The sequence below is a fragment of the Cnephaeus nilssonii genome (genome assembly GCF_951640355.1).
Source record: "Cnephaeus nilssonii genome assembly, chromosome: 9".
In the NCBI taxonomy this organism is placed as follows: domain Eukaryota; kingdom Metazoa; phylum Chordata; class Mammalia; order Chiroptera; family Vespertilionidae; genus Cnephaeus; species Cnephaeus nilssonii.
This window is the reverse complement of record NC_137080.1, coordinates 31184450-31209480: the sequence shown is the minus strand read 5'-3', so window position 1 is coordinate 31209480 and position 25031 is coordinate 31184450. Positions and strand designations below refer to the sequence as shown.

The following is a 25031-nucleotide window of genomic DNA, read 5'->3' as shown; positions in this document are numbered from 1 at the left end:
TTTTGTGATAAAAGTTACATACTATATCGGGATTGTGCTTTGTCAGAATTCCCTTTCTTCCCAGGGAAGACTGTGAATAATGCGAGAATCGGAATTTCCCCCTCTGGCCGCCCTCCGGGCGGCAGCAGCCTTCTCTTCCCGCCCGACCAGGCGCCCCCCAGCTTTCTGCACACCCCGGGGCGCGGGTGCTCGCCGCCTTCTCTTGCTTTCCCCTGTGGACACCTCCTCGCCTACAGGGTGGAAGAGCTTTGCTTGTAGTCCCTCAGAATGACGGAGGCGTAGGTCACGTTGGGAGGGGTGCAGAGCACGGACTCAGACACGGGGGAGCTGGGCGCCGAGCTGCCCGACGCCACGGAGTCGCGGAAAGGCGAGGGAGGCGTCAGGGCGGGCGAAGCCTCGGGGGTGGGTTTGCTGGCGGCCGGCGGGCCCTCCTCCTCCTCCTCCTCCTCCAGCTCGTCTTCCTCCGTGGTCCCTTCCCGCTCCGACAGGTACTCCTGGAGCAGCTTAAACCTCTCGCTGTCGTCCTCGTCCTCGGCTGCGGGGGAGGCGGGCTCGTCCCCCGACGTGCTCAGCTGCAGCGGGAGCATTTGCAGGTGCTGCGGGGGCGCCGGCGGCGGGAACAGGCACCGCACCCCGTTCCCCGGGCCCCCGGGGACGGCGAGCACCGCGTTGAAATCCGGGATGCCGGTGCTGAAATTGTTGACCACGCCCTGCAGCTGGTCCAGGAAGGATTTCTGGGGCGGCTGCTGCTGCTGCTGCGGCTGCGGCTGCGGCTGCGGGAGGGGAGGGGGCAAGCCCTGGGGGACCGCCGGGTCGGCCAGGAACAGGGGCGTCTCCTCCGCAGTCAGGTGGGGCAGCAGCGGCGGGGTGCTCACCGCCGGGGGCACGCGCCGGTGCACCACCATGGAAGGGCTGCTGGCGGGGCTGAAGCCCGCCGGCGGCGCGTCCTCCTCCACGTTGTAGAGGGTCTTGGTGCTGGCATCTGAAAAGGTCAGGCTCTTGCCAGAGCCTTGGTGACTTTTAGTGAGGGGCTTGATGACGGCCGTTTGGTTGCAGGCCGTCTCGTTGGTCTTCACGTGCACAGAGAGGCGGTGCCACATGTGCTGGCCCTTGGGCACCTGCCTTCCACCCGGTTCAGACCACGACACAGATTTGCCATTCGAACTATGGATAAAATAGAGATGGGTTTATTGGCAGGTATTGCGTGCACACGGGCAAAACACATACATCATTTTTTTTTTTTTGCAAGCCCAGCTCAATGCAGTTGGATTTGCCCCTCAACTGTCCCCCACACCCCCAGCCTCTCCTTATTACTGATTCAGTGCTAAGAGCTGCAGTGCTTAAGAGTGTGGACCCCAGGTTGGCTCCGAAACTGCGGCTGGTGGTTCCATCCACCCCAAGATGAGGCAGGACCTTTTGACCCTGAGGGAAGTCAGAGGAGAGAAAAGCCAGCCTGTCGTAGAAGCAGCTTTTTAGGTTTAGAGTTTCACAAAGTTACTGCACAACCACACACACACACACACACACACACACACACACACACACACTCTAAGGCAATGATAAGATTATGGCTCAATGCACGTCTCTAAGACTCCAAAACTTAGTTACACGCGAGTAACAGAACACAGTGACCTCCCTTTCTTCTTAGTTTTCTTTGTCCCTGGAACAAATTCAGACCCACAGACAAAGCTACTCTCATTGTCCTGCGGGGCCATAGCATACAGCCTCTCAGCTGCCCATTCTGCCACGCAGGCATCTCCTGTTACCAGAGCAGCATGCTCACACGCATGGGACCTGTACGGGCGAGAAAGAAAAGCAGGTGACAGGAAAACCCAGACCCATGCTCCGTTTCAGTGTTTCATAGCTAATGATTTTCCTTTTATTTCCAAGCACTGCTCCTGACACATAGGATGGATCACAGCTCACATAAAGGCCCTGATTCACAGCAGGTGGTGTGGGGTTTTCACACTGGGGACTTTTAACCAGGTGTATTTGAAGAGAGATAGAACCGGGAAGTCCAGGAAAATACAGATGCTCAGATCCTGCTTTGGTTCTCTGGCATAGTTTGATACCAATGAGACAAAATGGAGATTCAGATAAAGGAAAACTTACTGAGACCAAAAACCCCTCCCTGGCCTTTTCCTGAGTGAACCTGGATGAAGGAAAATCCCAGGGCAACAACAGCCCCCCAGTCTTACCCATTCCATCTTCATGGGACTCTCATAAAACCAGCAACATAGAATAGAAGAAAAGGAAATATACTGTGTGTGCCTGCCACACATTCTATTCTGTATGTTGTAGTAACTATGGCCTTACTTTTGGACTCTTTGCTTATTTTCTATGTAACCTTTTAGCAGATGGTGGTACTTGACCATAGCATATTATTAATAACAACAGCGTTAATACTTAATCGGGAAATGTTTTCTCTTCTGTTTTATTAGGAGTTTTTGCTTCTGCTATATCCATGAAAACAAGAAAGTAGCACAATAATAACACATTGAGACATTAAAAGGAATAGGTGGATGTATAAAATAGATTATTCCACATTATAATTTTTTGTTTGAAAAAAGTAGGAAATGATCAATAGTTAATATAACAGCTTACTTAATCATTTTGAAAATGCAGGTATGACTGCTTCAAAAGTTATATGTGTGTCACATTATGATGAGGATAATATTTTGACATTTCATACTTTATAATTTGAAAAGTGAAGTGAGCCAAGTAAGTACAGATTCTTGTAAGAATCCTGATATCTACTATAGAAATTCTAGATATCAAGGTTCTAAAATAGATATAATAGCTAACATTTTGGTCTCATTATCTGTTGAAAGGGTAATTCCTCCATACATATGACCATCTGTGCTGTATTTTTAATTGTCTAAGAAAAATCTCATCTCCAAATTGTTATATTAAATTTAATATTTGAAACTATAGGTAAATTCACCTCCCACTTTCATCTTCCTTGATCTCCTCCATCCCTACTCAACTCACACTGTTTCTTTATAAAGTCAATATACTTCTTCCAGAAAGTATAAACTTGTATTTGCCTCTGGCCTTGCTCATATATGATATGTTTTATTTGGTGTTCCATCCAACCTCAATGTCTTCCATTTTCTTTCAACTGAAAGAAACACTTTTTCCTTCTCCAAATCCCTGCCTCTCAATGCTCACTCAGAAAACCCTTAAACTAAAAAAGATGCCTTGTGCCTTCATTTAGATATGTGTATGTGTTTCATAAAACAAGTCCCTTGAAAACAAAAACACTAACTTGAAAAGATCTATGCACCCCTATGCGCATTGCAGCATTACTAGTAATAGCCAAGATATGAAAACAACTTAGATGTCTATCAACAGACAAATAAAGAAGAAGTAGTATATACATAATGGAATATTATTCAGCAATTTCAAAAGTACATAATCTTGCCATTTGTGATAACACAGATGGAACTGGAGGGTATTATACCAAAAGAAATAAGTCAGATAGAAAAAGACAGCTATCATATGATTGCACTTGTGTGTGGAATTTAAAAACAAAACAAAAGAAATGAACAAACAAAATAGAAACAGACACATAGATATAGAGAACAAGCTGATAGTTACCAAAGGGGAGGGCCTTGAGAAAATAAATGAATGAATAAATAAATAAATGTCCCTTGAGAACAAGTCTGCCCCTGCTTCAACCAGTCTCCACATATACTAGCCAAAAGTGACCTCTGTCTTCCCATACACTAGCAAAAAAGCCATCCTTGTATGCCTGGGACTCACATTCCTCACTCACATGGGCTGTTTTCCTCATTGTTCAGGATTTCTATGGGGACCTCTTTTAAAATCATGCACTTCCATGTGTTAAAGGTATTATCAATCATCTGGCAGACAGATATAATCATAATTTAGTTCTGTTTTAATTTGATACACTTTTTATTCTTTTGGTGGGAGATTCTCTACCCCTCCCCGCCCCGCCCGCCTTGATCAAAATTAGCGGCTTTCCTTCCCCTAGAGTCTTGCTCTGAATCTGCTGTAAAGTACTGTTTAATTAGGAAGCAGTCCTAATCCCCCAGGGCATTGATCAGAGTAAGAAAATTAGATTTTTTTCCCCCAAGGACAACATAAATCGTTTTCTAAAATCCAGAGATAGTGGAGAAAAAAATGTGTCATCTTGTATAAAGTGCAATACAGAGTGTAAACCTTGGCCCCTGGAGTAGTTATTTCTAACCTGCGGTTCACAGACAGCTTGATGTGAATTTACATGGGCATTAAGCATTGTTTTTAGACTGAATCAATAGTACGTCTCTGTAGATTAGGCACTGTTGTTTTTTTGTTGTTTGTTTTTTGTTTGTTTTTTAAATATGTTTTTACTGATTTTAGAGAGGAAAGGAGAGGGAGAGATAGAAACATCCAGGAGAAGCATCCATCAGCTGCCTCCTGCACGCCCCCTACTGGGGATCGAGCCCATGACCCAGGCATATGCCCTGACTGGGAATTGAACCTGCATGGGAATGTTGGTGCATGGGATGATGCTCAACCAACTGAGCCACACCAGCCGGCTGGGCACTGTTATTTTAAATGCATGCAAATGCTGTTGTGATAAAATGTACTGCTAGATACAAATGCAGCTAAATCCTGAGGAACTTTTTTGTATTTTGTGTTCAAGTGGCCACTAGTAAAGGTACAAATAATATCATAGATTTTGTTGAAGGTTTAATATCCATTTTGGTTTGTAAAGCAATTATCCTATTTGAAAAGATTTGAAGCCCATTACTGATACCAGGAGAAGAAAAAATGCATAGAATATGGGGCAGCAAAAAGGAATAAATGCACTATAAAAATAAAATGTTACTGTGAAATAAGACTATTATTTAATTTCAGATAACTTCAATACCTTATCACCGCCACCAACTTCTTCCTTCTATTATTTGATTTGACTCAGTTTCCTAAGAAAAGCTCCCTGGTCTAGAAACACCACATAATTGATACAAAGGATCCCATCCTTCTTGCTCTTTCAAAAGGCAGGTATCAGGCCTAAACTAATCTCATATTTGAAGATTAAATGCAGTAGTATCTGATGTAACTACCTTGGGTGTCTAAATACTTTTATTGGTATGGAAGTTATTGGAGGAAACCCCTGTTAGGCCTGAGAGGAAGGAAGGGAAGATATACACCCATAGTGTTCAGAGCTAAGCCGGCCTGGGGCTACAGTTTCAGCTACAATAGGCTTGGGACCTTGCTTTGGTTTTCCTTTCATTAGATAAATATTGCGATCCCCCCAAACAGAAAACGCAATATTTACAGCACTGCAGAGACTAATTGGAAGTGGGTGGTGTACACAGATCAGTATATCTTAGCGGTCAGAGTGATACTGTCTCATTTGTCTCAGTAAGTACTAGTTACATCTGCCGAGAACACTGTTCTCTGCTCCAGAAAGGTCTAAAACGGGAATAGCAGTGGGTGGGTGTTTGAGATCAGGAGGAAAGCGTCCTGAACAAGCTGCCTGAGGGGGAAGCTCACACAACACCTGTCTCCCTTATGTCCAATTCCAGGCTTAATAGCTTCCCAACAGACATAAGGATGGCATCCAGAGAGCCCACAGACAGGGAAAGACCTTCACGTAAGGGGGAGGGAAGACACTCCTGGGAGCCCGAGAGGTTAGCATTAGTTTTCTTCTGAAAAGGAAAGTGGAAATAGGAAATGCCATTGGGCCACAGCCTGGAGAGAATGGGGTACCAAGTTAAGAAAACAAGCCAAAGCCACAAACAGGCGTGAGGGTGATTCTGCCCAGGCCTTGCAGCTATGGCTGAGACAGGAGGCCTTTCAAGGAAGGGTTGGTGCTGTCTCCACGGAGACACGCCAAAGATCTCACCTCTACCTGCTTCAACGCACTGGTACCAAAATGCAGTTTGAGTGGTGATGTTTGTAGAATCTCAGCCACAGGAACTATTTGAAATCACTTGAATCAGACAACTGTTTTCCCAGGCAACCTCCAGCTAGTCTTCGATACAAACAACTCCCCTGGAATCCAGTTCCACTTCTTGAAGACTTTCCAGAAAAACCTGCATCGTCAGTATCATTCTCTGGGAGCCCATCTGAATGTAATCAAAATCTCTCACCTTTTGACTCACCACTAGTTGTAAGGTAGAGAATCTGTGACTGTGTTATTCAAGACAAATGCTCTTTGATTACATGAGAACCTGGAGTTTCTGTTGATATTAAATCTTAAACAGCATTGTGAATGTTATCCCTCTCTTCTTGAGTCTCACCTCATCATAAGCAAGCCAGAGAACTATTTGGCTAGCTGAAATTTCCCATATTACAAAGTCTAAATATATGGTCCCCTCGACAATATTTGACTTTGAGTGGTGGGCACACGGTACAATATACAGATCTTGTAACATAGAAACACACACCTGAAACCTATGTGTTCATGTTGACCAATGTCACCTCAATAAATTAATTAAATAAATAAATAAATACATAAATAAATAAATAAACAGTCCCCCTTTAATAATCTTTAAATCAATCACACTCTTTATCCTAAAGCTATATGATACTGGATAAAAAAAAACAGCTCCAAGGAAATCAGTTTGCCTTTATTAAGCCTGAGCTTTCTTCAATGAATTAATAAAGAAATTACCTCAACAAGGCCAATAAAGTAAGGAAGGCCCCATAAACTTTGGACATGGAGTCTACTGTCTTAATAAAATTGACAACTTAATTTCAAGCTGAAGAGCTGAATTCTGATGGTTACTAAACTTTTCCTAAGCACATATTAAACATGACTACTGGCTGATTGAAGAAATTCTCATGCCAAAATTTATTTAAAATATCATATTGGTACAGAAGCATTGTTTTAGCAGCCATATGCCAGGTGTAATTAGATTCCTCCGGGAAGTAGAGATGAACCTAGATTATGCTCCCTATTAAGAAATGTCAGGTCAAGCATTATCATTGCTTCTATGGCCCATACTACCAAACCTATAATTTAAACAGCAAGTCATCTGATGCTCTTCAGCTCTACCTGGAGTCCTCACAGTTTGCCCTGGAAATATAGGGCAGTTACATTGTTCAGCTGAGATTATTTCTCAGACCCAGGACAGATCTAGGCAGACCATAATGGTCCAGTAGTCACCTTTATTTCCATCACTAGTCCCTTGACCTTTCTTATTTACAAAAGCTGTGAGAACTGAAGGCCACAGAGAGTATATATTTTTCTTTTTCTTTTCAGGAACACCCAAGGCTAAAATTAGCCAGTCTTAGCTTTGAAGCTACCAATATCTTCTTTATCCTGTTTAGTCTCCAGAAAGCAAGCTTGAATAGATCCTGATTTGAAAGTTCTTAACCAACTTGTTAGCTTTGCTGATTGCTGCATTCACCTCCCAAGGATGTAGCTACTTTCAGCCTTTGTTTTTAGGCACTCACCTTCATGTCATGAAATGTTAGGAGACTCTCCTCTCTCTCTGGCCTTGCTGTCATGACAAGACAAGTACATTTACTCTCCCCATCAATACCTTTTGACAGGCAGCCAGCAGCTGTCATAATCAGGACTTCCTTGCTGTGTCCTTGGTCAGACTCAATGCCTGGTACAAGAAACACTCAATGGATTTTGACGGGGGAAAATTTTTTTAAAATGCATCCAAGCAGACTAGAGTGGCTTTGATCTATAAATACAGGAGCCTTCAAACCACCACCTGAAACATATTGACATCGCTACTGTATTTTCCCCTCTAAGAGTCAATAGAATTTGGTTTCCATTTGGGCTTTTTAAGGGTCTAGCAGAACACAGACTTCCCAATGCACTCCACTGAGTCAAGAGTAGAGATGCTAGGGCCTCATTCACCAGCCTCCAAGGCCAAGTTCAGTAGCAAACATTTGAACAAATTAGGCCCTTCTCAGCTGAAGAGCAATTGAAGCTACAGACACCTCATCAGTGGGTTCCCTCCTGCTGCAGGAATGTGTACCTTTGACTCTCCCAGGAGTTTGGAGGGCTGTAAAGGAACAGCTGAAAATGACCACAGACTCCATGCACAATGAATTGAACATGGTCTTTGTTCTTTTGTTAACTTAAAGAGACACTGTCAAGATCTACAGGTCAAAAATTGGACCAAACATGCATCGTTTTTATCAGATAGGAAAAATCTGATAAAAGCACTCAGAATCCTGGGAAAACAACTACTCTGCTTTTTATAAAACTTTCTTTTTGTGGGGCTTACAAAACTTTTGTTTTGTGCTCCCCAAGATGAGGGAGACCCCCAACAGAGGCTCCTGTGAGTGCCCACCCCTGAAACTGACATTATGGAACTCTTCCAGAAGTTCAAGTATGGCTTTACTTTAATGCAGACAGGATCAATTTCAAACATTTGTGCAACAGCAAAAAGGCAGAAAAAGAAAAGAAAAGGGAAAAGCTCTGTTTGCCAAGGAGAAGCTGACAACTTTGTGAAAGGGGAAAATTCACTTTCAAGCTTGTGAGTGGGAGTCACAAACAAAAGCGAATCTCCATAATCAGAAAAAGTGTTGCATCTTGCATCGAAACATAAAAAAGCGAAAAGACTAACAACTTGACAGTGTCCTTTTAAGAAAGATGGACAACCAAATTAAGGCAGTCGTGCAAACCATGGCACGTAAATGGTTCCTCATTCTGGATGGCATGCACCACATCTTGTTTCCATGTTAGAAAGTGGAAAAACCCAGGAGAGAGAAAGCAAGGGCAAACCGCTCTATTTTCCATGCAGCTTCTCTTACACATTCACTGCAGTGTGGGGGTTTTCAAAGCTGCACATGTGCCGACGGACACTGGCTGGTGGGCGAGAATTCTGGCTGCCTCTTCCTGAAGATTGAAAAGAAAAAGACACCCAGTGAGTGAGTGGTTATGCATGTGTACAGATAAGGCGATGACACCACTCAGGTGGTGCCTGGGGCTGGGGCAGGGCCTGGCCTGGCTCCTGAGCCTTTCTCCACGTCATCTCCACCTCCGTGTCCTAGAACTTCCTTACATATGGCTGTTTCTCACTGCCAGGCTCATTTCTGAAAGCCACATCAGTGGAGTGCATTCTTTGACTACGTCTTTCCAAGTGGCAGACATTATTTTGTTGTGTTTGTGTCTGTCCCAAATTCTCTTTTTCCCTCCTGTCTTGCCACCTCCCTTTATTCCCAATGGTGGTTCATGGTTTTATATCTTACACCACAGCTGCTAATTTTTCTCCATATTATCTATATAATAAAAACCCAGTGATCATAACACCATAACAACCAAAGACCGGTCAGCAGGATGTGCATTGATGGGTCCCGCGGCACTGGCGGGACTTGACGCTGGGGTCCCATGGCACGCCGGGTCTGGGTCTCACGCAATTTCATGCGCTGGGCCTCTAGTGTTATTATTAAAGCATTGCTGTCACTTTATATAAAGTCACATGTATCTCCTGGTCTAATGGTAGAGAAGAGGGGAGTGGCAAGAGGTTGAAGGCACCTGTCACAAGGCAGGATGCCCCCTCATTCCTTGGTTGGATGCCTCCTCATATGGCATATAAGGTAGATCAGGCAGGTGAGAGAAGCACTGACTGGACAAGACAAGGATAAAGGGGCAGTCATGTGCAGTCCACCTTTCCATTATTTGTTGGAGAATAAGTAGGTTTCCCATGAACTATGTAGCACTTCAGAAGGTGGTGGGATCAAGCCATCTTCTTGTCTCTCCACGTAAGGGGGCTGCCAGTTACAGAGAAGAATTTCCGGAACAATATGTTCGAGGGGCACCATCAGCGGGTACTGTGGTGATATGGATGAGGTTGCTTGAACTGGGGAGAATCTCCCATAGTGATGAAGTCCCCTCTAGGGCTCTAAAAAGCCACAAATGTTCTCTATGAATCAGCATTGGACCACCTACCCTAAGATCTTGTTGACAATGATCCAGTGTTAATCAGAAGAGGATCACATCAGCTCCAGGCTATCCAAAGACCTTGGTCATCTGTCCTCTTTTCCCATCGAAGACAGAGAGGAGAGGTAACTCAGAAGAGCGAGGAGGAACTTACCATGCCCCTTCCCATTCCAAGTGTTTCAGGCTTTGGCCTGACATGCTGGGAAGGAGAGGTGTCAGTTTGGAATTTGAAACAAGAACACATAAGAATCGCTTTTTAACACCTTAAAGCAAGGAAATTAATCTGAATGTAGAAGGCAGGGGAAAATATTTTCCATAGCACACTTGATGCTAAGAGAGAACATAATAGAATTTATCAATGTGTGTATTTCCAGTTTGGGCCATTCAATAAACCATTTGAAAATGTGTGATCCACCCAGAACAATTTGAAACCCCCATCTAGAGATGAGATACCATGGTGTAACCTCAATACTCCTGCAGGAATCCATTTATTTAATATATAAGTAGACAAAGAGATAATGATTGCTTTTGAACTTGTGAAAATAATATACTTCTGCTCTTTAATATGCCCATCTGAAATTACAATGGTCATAAAAAACAATGAGAACAATAGCAAGTAGAGGACATAAAGTAATAAAAGTATGCTGTGTGAATATGCAAAGGAAATTACCAGTAAGAAAGATCAATTAACCTGCAAAATAATATTCCAATTCAATTTTTCATGACAGAGGCAGAAAATATACTCAAGACCTTTGGCTCTGCCTTGCTAAACTGCCTGCATCCCCTTGAATCCTCTGTACCTATAGATGATGTTTACATGTTGTCTGGTCCAGTGGTCTGGGGAGCCAAGACCCTGGCAGGGCTGGCTTCATGGCACTGTGACTAATGCAGACACCAGGTCCCCCATCAGAAGAGCCCTGTACTTGGGGTTTAGAGCTCCATAGCCATCTTTTTGAAATTCATAATAATTTTATCTCATGATTTGTGTTTTGTGATGTTGGAGAGGAAAATGGAGCATGCACTTTGGACTTGGAGCCTCAGCTCAAGCACAGTCTTGCCTCCCTGAAGTCCCTAAACAGACCTTCCGTTTCTTGCTCTCCTGCCCCCTGGGACTTGAGTCAGCCTAGTCTCCCACTTCCTTCTTCTGCCCTGAGAGCACGGCCACCCTTCATGCTGCGAGGATTCTCTGGGCACCAGCAGAGAAGATCAGGGTCCTGTGCACGTGTCCTGTAGCATCTGGAGGCAGCCAATGGCCAGGGCTCTCTCCTTCCTTGACTGGCAGGGCCACTGTGCCTCTTGCCCATCCTCAATGCCAGTGCCTTACAGGTCCCTGAACTGTTGTTGAAATACCCTTGGGAGTGACCTGCCTACTACTGGCTGAAGCAAGAAGCTCATGGGAAGGCGAGCTCCCTGGTTCAAGTCCTCAGTGGCATCTGCTCAGTGATTGGCTGGATGGGAACGTGGCAACCTGAAAACTGTGCATGTGCATAGTGGAGGCTGCAGCTCTCAGAAGGGCCTGCATTTACCCTGACAATCCCCCCCCCCCCCCCAACACACACACACACACAAGGCAGCATGACTTTACATGACAAATAAAAAACGCCCTGGCAGCTAGCGAGGGAGACCACAGAAGAAAGGAAAGAGCTTCATATTTTAGTCCTTTTAACGCCTTTCCCTCTGCATTTTGAACTGGGCCCCCTGTTTTCATTTTGCACTGGTCTGCGCAAATGATGTAGCTGGTCCTGTGTGCTGGGATGTATGATGATGAAAACGCAGAAACCTTTCGGGCAGGCCGAGTGTGGGCAGGCACTGCTGTGTCTCCCAAGCACCAGGGCAGGGAGCTCTGTGGCCTCTGCAGCTGACCTGGAGTCACTCCTGCAGCGAGTGAACAGTGTTGTGGGTCCTCAGGGAGTTTCAGCTGTGCTGACAGCCAAACTTCACAGAGCAACTCTCAGCAACCCCAAAGCCACCTTCACTAACTGTGGATTGAAACGGTTGAAAAACTACAGCATCTCCTTCATGGTGTCATTTCTTTAGTCCCCGCCCTTCACTTGGTGTTGAAGTGTAAATGACCTGTACATGCAGACACTGCTTTTATGAAAGGAGTGGCTGACTAAAGGGTATAGGCTAAGCCTTGCACAATCTGATGCCAGAGTGGCCAAATGCATAAAAACTGGGAGAAGGAGTTTGACTCCAGAGTATTTTTAGCAACTGTAAAACCACATATTTAACCAACCACAGATTCCAGAGCCAGAGAGAAAGCTTGGAGGGAAAATGGAGCATATGGGGGCTTGTCAATTATAAGTCCCAAATCTGTGCTTGAATCTTTTGGCAGATATTGTGGATTTAAAGAGACCCCAGAATTTCACTTAGAAAGATTCCTCTTCAATTCTTTGGAAAGTACAAAGTTTGCCTTTTTCTTTCTTTCTTGTTCCTTTTTAAATAAAGAGTCACTGCTTATTTTAAACTCATGGATTGTGCATAGCTTTTCCCATTGTCTAAATAATATATATATATACACACTAGAGGCTCGGTGCACGAAATTCGTGCACGGAGAGGGGGGGTGTCCCTCAGCCCAGACTGCACCCTCTCCAATCTGGGACCCCTTGAGGGATGTCCAACTGCCCGTTTAGGCCCATTCCTGGTGGGATCAGGAACATCCCTCTCACAATCTAGGACTGCTGGCTCCCAACTGCTCACCTGCCTGCCTTCCTGATTGCCCCTAACTGCTTCTGTCTGCCAGCCTGATCACCCCCTAACCACTCCCCTGCCAGCCTGATTGATGCCTAACTGCTCCTCTGTCAGCCTATTTGCCCCTAACTGCCCTCCCTTGCAGGCCTGGTCCCTCCCAACTGCCCTCCCCTGCTGGCCATCTTGTGGTGGCCATCTTGTGTCCACATGGAGGCAGGATCTTTGACTACATGGGGGCAGCCATCTTGTGTGTTGGAGTGATGGTCAATCTGCATATTACTCTTTTATTAGATAGGATAGAGGCCTGGTGCATGGGTGGGGGCCAGCTGGTTTGCCCTGAAGGGTTCCCGGATCAGGGTGGGGGTTCCCTTAGGGTGTGGGGCGGCCTGGGCAGGGGCCTGTGGTGGTTTACAGGCTGGCCATGACCCCTGGTGACCCAAGTGGAGGCCCTGGTATCCGGGGTTTATTTATCTTCTACAATTGAAACTTTGTAGCCTGGAGTGGAGCCAAGCCTTCTGCTTGCTCCATGGCGGCAGCCATTTCTGTTGGGATTTATGTATCTTCTCTCATTGAAACTTTGTAGCTTTGAGTGAGGCCTAGGCTGGCAAGGGCAGGTGGAAAGCTTGGCTTCCTCCATTGCCGGGAAACCCAAACCTCCCTCCTGCTCTCTGTGGCCGTAGCCATCTTGGTTGGGTTTATTTGCATATTTGCTCCTGATTGGCTGGTGGGCGTGGCTGGTGGGTATGGCTTGTGGGTGTAGCAGAGTGATGGTTAATTTGCATATTACTCTTTTATTAGATAGGATATACATACATACATACATACATACATACATACATACATACATACACACTCTTTGGGTGTACTTTGTTTAAATGTTAAATGCATTCTTTTCTTGAGAGCAGGTTGCCCATACATCAGTTTCTATGCTGGGAATTATTCTTTACATGAACGTGAGATGTTATGAACAAGCTTAACTCATTATAGCACAGCAGTAATATCACTGGATAGGACTCAGGAGACCAGGCACATTCCAACTGTGTATTTTCCCCTTTCAGACCCAGTTTTATCCTCCATGAAGAAGGATTGTTGAAATAGTACTTGTAAAAGCTTCCTAATAGCAAAGTGCTGTCCCAGCTTAAGCCATTACTACTGATACCTTTCCTCTGAAGGATGGAGAAACAAGAGCAGAGACAAAAGACCCAGAGGTTTTAAATCTCTGTGTATTTAGATGAGACTCATTCAGAGTCTTCTCAATCTACACCTGACTCGTGGATTTTAGCTACTTTCCTTATTTAACATCTAGCAGAAAATAAGCTGAATTCTGTTTGCTCTCTGGATTTATTTTTATTTATTTATTTATTTATTTATTTATTTATTTATTTTTGCAGGCAACGTTAGTGACATTGAATGGATGTGTTAGGAGCAGGTAAAGGCCAGGTACACAGAGTCAGGCTAGCTGTCTGGGTCTGAAGTTGCCTGCCTGTGATAGGTTTGGAGGTGAATCTACATTTAGCACAGAAAAAATGGTCTATACAATTCCAGATGGTCAGCTCACCATGGAAATAATAATGTGGCAGCTGTCCAAAGTAATCTTAAAGAATGACAGCAACCACTCAAGACCATTTTAGCAGACTGCTGTTACTTTTTTTTACAGATAAATAGGATAATCTGTAACTCTGTTTTTAAAAGCCAAATCTGTTTTTCCTATTATCTGAATTTAAATATTTATTTCTCACCATCCATTCGTCAGAGTGGAGAATGGAGCTATGACTGTGTGTAGATCCTCTCTAAATGCTAATGTCTTCCACTCTGCCTTTTAACAGATGCATAGTCCAGTAAGGCTCTTTGCAAACACACATAGTGCAGTTTCTCCATTTAGGGGTAAAATATTGCTCTATTTTTAAAATTCTTACTTATAAAGGTTTCCAAGTTAATAAGAGGCTATGGTGAATGATTTAGTAAAATTCAATTAATTAACATCACAACATTAACATTTGACCTTATTAAAGTCCCTTTTCTTTTTAAAACATTAAGAATATATTTCAAGTTCTCTGTGCATTATCATTAAAACTTATTTTCTCATTTTTAAGATATACTTTACTATGTATTATTTACTGGCATATTTAATGTTTTTACAACATGCATATACATATGTGTGAATAAATAATATGTGGTAGTGCTCAGCATATTATTGGACTTTATACATAGCATCACACTATATTTCCATTCAGTATTTTTTTTTACTAAAGCTAAACTGAATAATAATCACACTATAATAAAATAATTCTGCTATTGATGGTTACTTAGGTTGTTTCCTACATTTTTTCTATTTTAAGCAATGCTGCAGTACACATTCTTGGTTAAGTCTCCTTGCACACATATGGGAGACTTTTTCTATGGTATGGACCCAGATTTAAAATTTGTAGATTGTTGTACATGCACAGTTATTTTTCTTAAATATTGACAAATTGCTTTGCAAAATCCTTCCACAACTTACACTAATAGGTGAGAATTCATATTATTCTTTCAAATTCTGTTTTTCAGGCATCTTTAAATTTGACTTTTTATTATGGAAATTTTAAAAAAATATATAAACATAGAGAAAATGTTAAACTGAACACCCATATCCTTATTATCCAGCTTCAATACTAACCAATGTATATGTGAATTTCATTCATTTATAGTCCTACTTACTTATTTTAGAACAAATCTAAAACATTATGTCCTTTTATCCATAAATAATTCAGTATATGTCTACAATATAGGTATATATTTTATAATAAAATAAAAAATAATAATGCTATCACACCTAAACACATTAATAGTAATTCCTTAATATAATCAAATATCCAGTATTGGAATTTCCCTGATTGTCTCATATATTTTTATTTTACTTTTGATTTTAAAATTGGCATTCAAATAAGATATGCGCATTGTTTTGGTTGAGTCTCTTGAGTCTTTTTAAATCTATAGATATTTCCTTCTCCTTTTTGCTTGCTATTTATTTTCTGAAGAAACATTGATTATTTCTCAGTTTATGTATTTTACTGGTTAAGTTCCTGTGGTGTCATTTAACATGTATTTCTGTCCCATATTATTTCCTTTAAATTGAAAATTAGATTCGAAGGCTTGGTCAGATTCAAGATTGATTATATGGGGAGAATAATTTATATGAGGTGGTGTATATTTCCTATTATCTAAGACTGGGAAGCACATACATTGGATTATCTACTAATCCCATTAAAATCGATCAGTGGGTTCAGGTGTTGTCAGCCTGATGCATACATTGTAAAACTCCCCCTCAGTCTTTCATCTGATGGTTTTAGCAGTCATTAATAATCATTATGTGAATCAATTACTTTATTACAAAACTATAAAATGGTGACATTATAATACTATTATCCCTTCTGTAACTAGATTTTTTTTTACTAAAGAACTTTCTCTTATTGGCTATTTGAATCCTATGAGGTAGAATTCAAAAGAAAATGCAAGCCAAATGGATGCTTTCCCCCCCTTATAGACCCATGTTCAGAATAATGATTTGGTTTTCTAATATTCTTCTTCAACATTCATCAGTATGTCACCTGTGCGTCTGCTTCTATTGTCAATTGTTTCTGTTGGATTTTTGATTATATGGTACTAACTCTTGCATGCCTAAACATAGTTTATATCAGATAAGACACTGTATAGATGTATATTTAAAACTAGAGGCCTGGTGCATGAAATTTGTGCACTCGAGTGGGGGTCCCTCAGCCTGGCCTGCACCCTCTCGCAGTCCAGGAGCCCTTGGGGGATGTCTGACTGACTGCTTAGGCCCGCTCCGTGGGGAGCGAGCCTAAGCTGTCAGTTGGACATCCTTAGCACTGCCACACAAGCAGGAGAGGCTCTCGCCACTGCCACTGCACTCGCCAGCCGTGAGCCTGGCTTCTGGCTGAGCCGCGCTCCCGCTGTGGGAGCGCACTGACCACCAGGGAGCAGCTCCTGCATTGAGCGTCTGCCCCCTGGTGATCAGTGCACATCATAGCAACTGGTCATTCCGCCGTAGGGCCAAAACCAGCTCTCTGACAACCCCGAGGGGTTCCGGATTGCGAGAGGGCACAGGCCAGGCCGAGGGACCCCACCGATGCACTATTGGGGCTGGGGAAGGACATGGAGGTTGGCCAGCAGGGGAGGGGCTGCGGGAGGGCTCCAGGGTGTGTTCGGCCCATCTCGCTTAGTCCCAATCAGCCAGACCCCAGCAGCAAGCTAAGCTACCTGTCAAAGCATCTGCCCTCTGGTGGTCAGTGCATGTCATAGCAAGCAGTTGAGCGGCCTTAGCATATTATGCTTTGATTGGTTGAACGGCCGACTGGACACTTAGCATATTTGGCTTTTATTACATAGGATAGGATTATGCGAAGGCTCTAGATGGTGTAATCTCAACCAGAGTTGCTTCACCACTTTCTCTGATAAGTAGAGGGAGACATATCAACTTATCCCAGTTAGGAACAGAATTGAGTCAAAGTTAAGTTTGCAATTTGGATAGGAATCAGTTCACAGTAGGGCATATCCCTTCAGGACTTTTTTTCTTTTTATTAAATTTATTGGGGTGGCATTGGTTAGTAAAGTTATATACGTTTCAAGTGTACATTTCTATGACACATGACCTGCATATTGCATTGTGTGCCCACCGCCCAAAGTCAAATCATCTTCCATCACCATATATTTGACCATCATTACCTTTACTAACTCCTATCCCCCTTTCCTCGGGTAACCACCATACTGTTGTCTTTATCTATGAATTTTTGTTTGCTTGTTTTTGTTTGTTGCTTTCAGTTTTATGTCCCGCATATGAGTGAAATCATATGGTTCTTAACCTTTTCTGTCTGACTTATTTCAACTTAGCATGATATCCTTCAGGACTTTTAACAGAGCACCTGGCTGTGTACTAGTACTCTTCATCTGGTGGGTCTCGATCTCCTCAGCATTAAGAGACTGAGGAGATTTCATCCTACTTTTCAAGGATTTTCAGTTTTGATTTTTGGCCTCCTGCCACATACAACTTTAGAATTAGACAAATGCCTTGAGAAGGAACCTTGACCACTTGTTAGAGTGCCTTTGGGCTTGTCAGTCCAGCCTGTCTGATTGCTAAGCGTATTTTATAGTTTTCTCCACAGGTGGATCTGTCTCCTCAGCATTGAAGGATTCTATGAAAATTGATTCCGTATGTCAGAGGTGTTTTCCTTATCTTTTAACCTCTGTAACCTACCCAATTGCAGACATCAGCAAATATTTTGAAAGAAAAGCTGGACATGTGTTAAAACCTCTTTATGCCTTTAATTTTATCACTCCAGCTTCAAGTGGACACAGGATCTCTCTGCCTTCCCTGCTCCTTCCACTGACTCTCTTGCTTGGGCCAAGCATGGGTGGATACTCAGCCTCTAGCCAGTGCCGGGAATTGACAGATGCCCCAGGGAAAGCAGCTGCAGTTCTGCTCACTTCTCGGTTCTCCTGTCTCTGAGGTTTTAGTTTCCCTAATCCTCCCTACTTCAGCAGCTTTCTGGTACTATAAAAAGATAGCTTTTGTATTTTATATTGCTTTGCCACTTATTCTTGGCAAGAGCTGTTCTACTACCATGTATTTTTCTTCTACCAAGAACCAAAAGTCTTGCTAGATTTCTTAATTTCTTAATCTTTGCCAAACTGATGGTTGTAAAATGATAGTTTTTTCCTTACCTCTCTTCTTTGTTCAAGATATTTCCTGAACCTAAAGAATCTTACTTTCTACAGTTTAGTGCATATTTCCTTCAGAATTCTAAGGTGTTAATTAAGTTCTCGAGCACATTTCAATATGTATTATATCTTTGCATCTCTCCTGTGATCCTTTTCAGCTTTATTATATATATATACTAGAGGCCCAGTGCACAAATTCATGCACAGGTGGCATTTGGCTGGCCCGGCCCCAATCAGGGTTGGTCGGGGCTGAGCCTGTCGGAAGGAGGAGACGGCGGGAGGTTGGCCAGCTGGCCCTCCCCAATCAGGGTTCGATCAAGGCTGGGCTGGCTGGGGGAAGGGGCTGTGAGCAATTGGCCGGCCTGAAGCAGGAGAGGCTCCCGTCACTGCCACTGCACTTGCCAGCTGTGAGCCTGCCCTGATGGGGGAGATGGTCATGGGGAGGGGCTGTGGGTGGTGGGCCAGCTGGCCCCACCCCTGATTGGTGTGGGGGGACTGATTGGGGGTGGAGCTGGCTGGGGGGAGGGGACACGGGCCAATCGGGGTGGTGGGGGCTAATTGGGGATGGGGCCGGCCATGGGGAAGGGCTGTGGGTGGTGGGCCAGTCGGCTCCACCCCCAAGTGGGCCATGGGTGGTTGGCCAGCCAGCCTTGCCCCTGATCAAAGTAGGGGGGTTGATTGGGGACAGAGCTGGCCAGGGGGAGGGGCTGCAGGCAGTTGGCTGGCTGGCCCTACCCATGATTGGGGTGGGGGGGCCAATCTGGGGTGGGGCCGGGCAGGGAGAGGGGCTGCAGGAGGTTGGCTGGCCAGCCCCGCTCCCTATTGGAGTTGGGGGGACAATCAGGGGCAGGGCCGACTGGGGGAGGGGCTGTGGGCCAATTGGGGTGGTTGGGGCCCATCAGGGGTGGGGCCAGCCAGGGGAAGGGCTACGGGGGAAGGGATTGGTCGCCCCTCCCCCTCAATTGGGGCAGGAGAGTCTGATCAGGGGTGAGGCCAGCCAGGGGGAGGGGCTGCGGGAAGTTGGCCGGCTGGCCTCACCCCCCTCACCCCCCCAATTGGGCCGGTTCGCTGGCTGCAGTAGGCATCAGAGCGACTGGTCATTCTAGTCATTATAGCATTCCAGTCGCTGGCTTTTTATAAATATAGATTTGATGTTAATTCTTATTTCCTATAGTAGGTAGGCCACAGGTTTCTGAGGGTATGATCCATGTCAGTTTGACTATTTTGTGTCACTTTATCTCCCTTTACCTGCCTCAATTTTTAGAAATAAAAGAAAACTATATAATTTTTCATGAAAATTGGTTACTTTTAAAAATAAAGGCGTGCTCTTAAAAATTATATCATGAGCCGAAACCGGTTTGGCTCAGTGGATAGAGCGTCAGCCTGTGGACTGAAAGGTCCCGGGTTCGATTCTGGCCAAGGGCATGTACCTTGGTTGTGGGCATATCCCCAGTAGGGGGCGTGCAGGAGGCAGCTGATCGATGTTTCTCTCTCATCGATGTTTCTAACTCTCTATCTCTCTCCCTTCCTCTCTGTGAAAAATCAATAAAATATATAAAAAAAATTATGTCATGATAAAAGGCATAAACTGAGACTTTCCTGAGTTTACCAGGACATACGGTCACTTATTTATGATAAATGGTCAACGACTGATTTAATAAATCAAAACAAAATGGAGAGACATTCTTAATAGGAAAATAAGATTGAAGTAGTTCTGAGCTTCTTCATCACTGTGGTAATTGCAGGAACATCCAAAGCACCTATTATATTGTTACTAGAGGCCTGATGCATGAAATTCGTGCAAGAGTAGGCCCTCACAGCTCCGGCTACCTCAGCTACCCTCGCAGCCCTGGCTTCATCCAGAAGGTCATCCAGACAGTCGTTCCGCTGTTTGGCTGTTTGGTTGATTTGTATATTATGTTTTTATTATTATAGATTAATTTATAAATTAATTCTAACATTACAAATTGACTATCATAAAATCTCCAGCAAAATTTAAATTAAAAAAATTAGTAAAAGTAATGTATTTATTTGTGTGCATGTGTATGTGTGTATGTGTAAAAACTAAGATATACATAAAAATGTTAATGGTGTTTTCTGTGATATTTGGAATTGTAGGTAATTTTTATTAGCTGTTTTGTGCTTTCCTATATTTAAAAATTTGCCCATAGTGAATATTTATATTTTTTATATGAAAAATAGTGACAGCTATTACAAAAATAAATTTATTATAACACATAATTCAGAAGTAAAATTTCCTCTCTTCTTTTTAGTTTTACCCCAATAAACTAAGGTATTAATAGGAGCTATGAATATATTTTATTTTTCTCAAAAAAGAGGTAAGGTAAAAACTCTAAAAATATATATTAAATATGAGAAACTACTAAAGAGAAATATCAAATAGAAGTTATAGAATCTGGAAATCCATACTGATATATTTTATCTAAACCAATACTGAAGTCTTTCTTATTTCAGAATTCTATAGTAGAAAAAATTTAGTCATTATGCCATAAATAAACTATTTTATTGTACATGTATTTTAAAAATGTTTATTCTCACATGTAGGCATGTTCACTAATGAGAAAATAAAAGTTCAAAATTAGAGAAAAGACAAGTTTCATAAAAGGAAAACTATCCTGCTATGTTTCCAGATAGACTTTAGGCACCCAACAGCTAAAGTGAGACTTTTTATTATTTTACTCTGATTTATCCAGACAGAAAGAGGGAAAAAAAAATGAAACACTTGCCCAAAGCTAAAATCTTCACCTGTGAATGTTTTGAAAAAAGAAAAAGAAAAATGATTACTTTGGTAAAGAAGCTTAAAATTGATGTTGTAATGATAACAAAAAGGACTTACATAACTTAAGTCTAAAATTTTGTGAGACTTCTGATATTGTTGCCTAAAGCACTGACATCAATATTAGATATATGTTTCCACTAAAGTTTATTTTATGCTATCATTTCTCTATAAGCAGAGGCATTAATATGATCATGTCACCACCCATCAAACCAGAAAAATAACTGAATAGGCAATAATCATACAATTTCTTTCACAATAGAATAGTCACCATAGCCCCCAAAGAAATATTAGTCATATCACAGCCTATTGAGAAGGGGAATGGGAGATATTAAAACTGGTATAAGAAGACTTCTGGTTCTGGCTAAGATATGGCACCTTGGGGTAAAGCAATTATTCCTCTGAGAACAACTAGAAAAAAAACAGATAAAATATTTTAAAAACCCCTTTATAGACATTAGGAAACTGTCATGGCAACCAGAATCCAAGGGACCAATAAATCAGAATGAAGAGAACTTTGAAGAAGTAAGTTGATAATCTCTAAGCTCTATTTTCCCTTGGGATATCTGATCATTCTTGGTACAGGAAAATGGACTGAGAATCCAGACAGAGGGTCTTAACTAAGAGATAAAGAAGCAAGAAAAACTTGATACATCCACAGGACTATAGACACAGAAATTTGAGTTCAAGTTTTCCAAGGCAGCCAGGAATTGAGGAGCCAAGATCCTGGAGAAAGGAAGGTCAAGAAAAGTGAGACCAACATTTGATGGGTTTCCTCTAGAAAATTTTGCAAATTTTATGCTGCACAAAGCACAGGGTACAAAGCTAAGCAGAAAGTTGCTAAAACTCAGTGAAGTTTTTGGAAGTCTCATATCACTGAAGAATCAAAATAGGAGTTCAAGACATTTTAAAGAATGAGAGACACAAGTAAAGAGTTGGGACCCAGGTTCTTATTCAGGAACCCTGGGTAGCTGTACCCTTGGACAGGATGTACCAGGGGAAGCACAACAAGCTTTGTAAAACTGCAATACACACTCAAACCAGTTCAGTCCATAATTGGAATACAACATAAGGAAAAATATATGGGAATATATAAGTATTGATTATGCAAAACAATAATAGTAATGTAAAATATGTGCAAAATTAAAATGCACTACATAAAAGCACAAAAGTTGACACAAAGTAAATGCAGTTAAAGTATTTTAAGATACTTGCCTTGTTTGAAAGTGATAAAACTGCTATAGTAATTTATTTGAGATTATAAAAAGTTAGAGAATACTTATTGTGGTCGCTAGGGTAATCATAAAAAGAATAATAAAAGAATATAAAACTAACAAATTAATGGATTGGAAAATTGAATATTAAAATACTAGATTAATCCAAAGAAGGCAAGAAAGGAGAGAGACAGGACATTTTTAAATGGAAATAATCATTTCAGAGAGACAAGTAGAAAATAGTTTATCAGCATTTTTATCAAATGTAAGAGAACTAAATATTCTAATTAAAAGGCAACACTATTAGACTTACTAAAAAACTAAATCTAACTTTGTGCACATTGTGAGGGATTCCCTTACCCAGGATCTGGTTCTCAGCCTGGCAGTCACTGCTCCCAACTTTCACCACCCAGGCAGGTCCAGCAGCAGAACTTGCTTTGTTTGCCCAATAACAATGATACATCATCCAGAGTGAGAATTCTATTAAACAAGTTCATGTAATAAGGTCATCATACACCAGAATTCCAATTTCATTTTGCAGTGGGAAATAATGAGCAGGATTTAGGATACTAAACTATACGTAAGTAGACCTATAGGTACGGGAAGACAACATTGTGTAGTTGCCTGTTCCCAGGGAATCAAAGAAGAGCTGGAGGGTGGAAAGTTTCAATACTTAAACGTTTGAGGCCATGACACTAAGATAGTTTGCTTCATCCTTTTAGTCCTAGGGATCATCTTGTCATTTGGACTTAAATTTTCAAAAATCCCGTGGGTCACAGTTTCCTTCACCCAACTTCACACCCGAGAGGTCCGTGGTCATTTCCATTGTTTGTTGCAGTGACTGCTCTTCTCTTTTTGTGTCTCATCAGTCTCACCCTCTTGTAGGTCAATCATGCATTAGATGTGTTAACACATTACATCTGGTCACAATTCAAATATCATAGGTTTGGAGCCAAACAACCCCGAGGTGAAAGCATATCTGTGCTTACTGTTTGTGGATCTTAGAATAGAGTTTTGTAAAGCAATCTTACTTTTTTATTTTTACCTTTTAAGCATTTATCTCTGTTCACTGCCTTCACCCCAACTGTAAAGCCTTAGGTCAGGCCACTATCGTCTTCCACCTGGACGCTGCAGCGGCCCTCCCCAGCCCCACCCCTACCCCAGAGCACCACCCTCTCACCTTGCTCTCCTCACACTGAGGTTGGGGTGCTAGTTCTAACACACACTTCTCACTGATCGCACTGAACCCCTGCTTTGTCACTTTAGCAGCTTTCCATTGTTTAGAGGACAAGATCCAAGCTCCTAAGGCCTGGGATCAGGTCTCAAGTGATCTGGTCTCAGCCGACCCTTCCAGTCACTTCTCATCACACCTGCCTTTTTTCTCACCTCCAGGCATCCTAGAATTATTTCATTTCCTTCAGCCATCAGTGCTTTTTTCCAGCTTATAGCCTTTATACTTTTATTCCTTGACTTATCTACCCAGTCCCCCCTTCCTTTCTTAGCGAAACTCTTTGCTCCTTCAGAAGTCTTAGCTGAGATAAAACTTTTTGGAGGAATGTTTCCAGTCTTCATGCACTAAGACTGGTCAGATCTTCTAATCCTTAAAAGAACTCACTACACTTGTGGTTACTCATTCAATGTCTGGTGTCCTGGCTAGATTTCAACTTCCACAAAGCAGGGGCCAGATCTGATTTGTTCACCACTGTATTTCCTGCACTTGCCCCAATGCCTCATAGTAGGTACTTTAAAATCATTTGCTGAGTGAATAGGTCATCAGTGCTTCTCTTCCCAGTCTTAAAAAGTGGAGTCAGACCTCGAAACCATTCCAACCATCAGAGCAGAACTAATTTTATATTAGGATCAGCCCTAGAATAACTTTTGGCTTTAAACCTTTGAAGCTAAACAAATATTTTTTAATAGGAAATTATTGTCAGCCCTATGAAAACTTCTTTTTTTCATTTTGCTAATATGCTGTAGTATCTCTTGCCTCCTCAAACCACCCCCCACCCCCCACATAGCTCTGCCTAGAACACACTCTCTGTATCTTCCCCCACTTTAACCCACCACTTGGTGTAGCTTTTAGCTAATGGAACCACGGTCATAGCTCTTCTTCAACTTAGTATTGACTTTTGAGGCCTTCTCCGACTCAAAGGTCAATAGTAGAGGCCCCTGCTATATGCCTCCTGAAAGCACAGAGTCATCGTCAGGTTTCTTGCTGGTGTCCTCCACTGCACTTGAAGTTCTCTGAGGACATGGACCATGCAATAGATCTTCACCAGCAAACTGTCCACAGTGTGTAAAGCAATAACCCCTCCACACATTTTTTAAACAAAGGACTGGATTATGAAAACCTTACTAAATTCACCTGACATGCTTGCAAGAAGACATAATCAATGGTTAAGGTCACAGAGCTGGCTGCTGACAGAACTACAGCCATCCCTCTGCTCCCTCACCCCACTCCTGCCCTCTTGTCATAATTTCTTTTTATTTTGATCATATAGGTCTTAATTTATTTCCTTTGTTAATATGTTTTTTACTCCCCATCCCATATCCACCTAAGCCAAATAACATAATCAGTGCAAAGTCTGGTCAAGTAGAAAATGATATTAATCGCACAGTGCTTGAGAACATTTACTAGGAGCAAGATATATCATAACTGGAAAGTCAGGGAAAGGAAAGTATTTCTTATTGTTATTGATTTCTTTTAAGCAGCTTGTTTTTCAATATGGTTAGCAGTATCACTAGGGACTTG

General features: G+C 42.5%; 1 protein-coding gene across 2 annotated transcripts in view; it reads right to left on the bottom strand.

Annotated features, from left to right (window-relative positions):
* Positions 1–230: 230 nt before the first annotated feature.
* GRM1 (glutamate metabotropic receptor 1) overlaps positions 231–25031 on the bottom strand; it is a gene marked incomplete at both ends in the record, with an annotated part of 294451 nt that continues 269650 nt past the window's right edge. Inside the window, one exon of one of the 2 annotated variants that reach the window (XM_079780139.1) lies at positions 231–1164. In XM_079780139.1, coding sequence (XP_079636265.1) covers positions 231–1164 — 934 coding nt within the window. Of the gene's footprint in view, positions 1165–8750; positions 8819–25031 lie in introns of those variants that run through there. The other variant, XM_079780140.1, reaches the window with a different exon arrangement.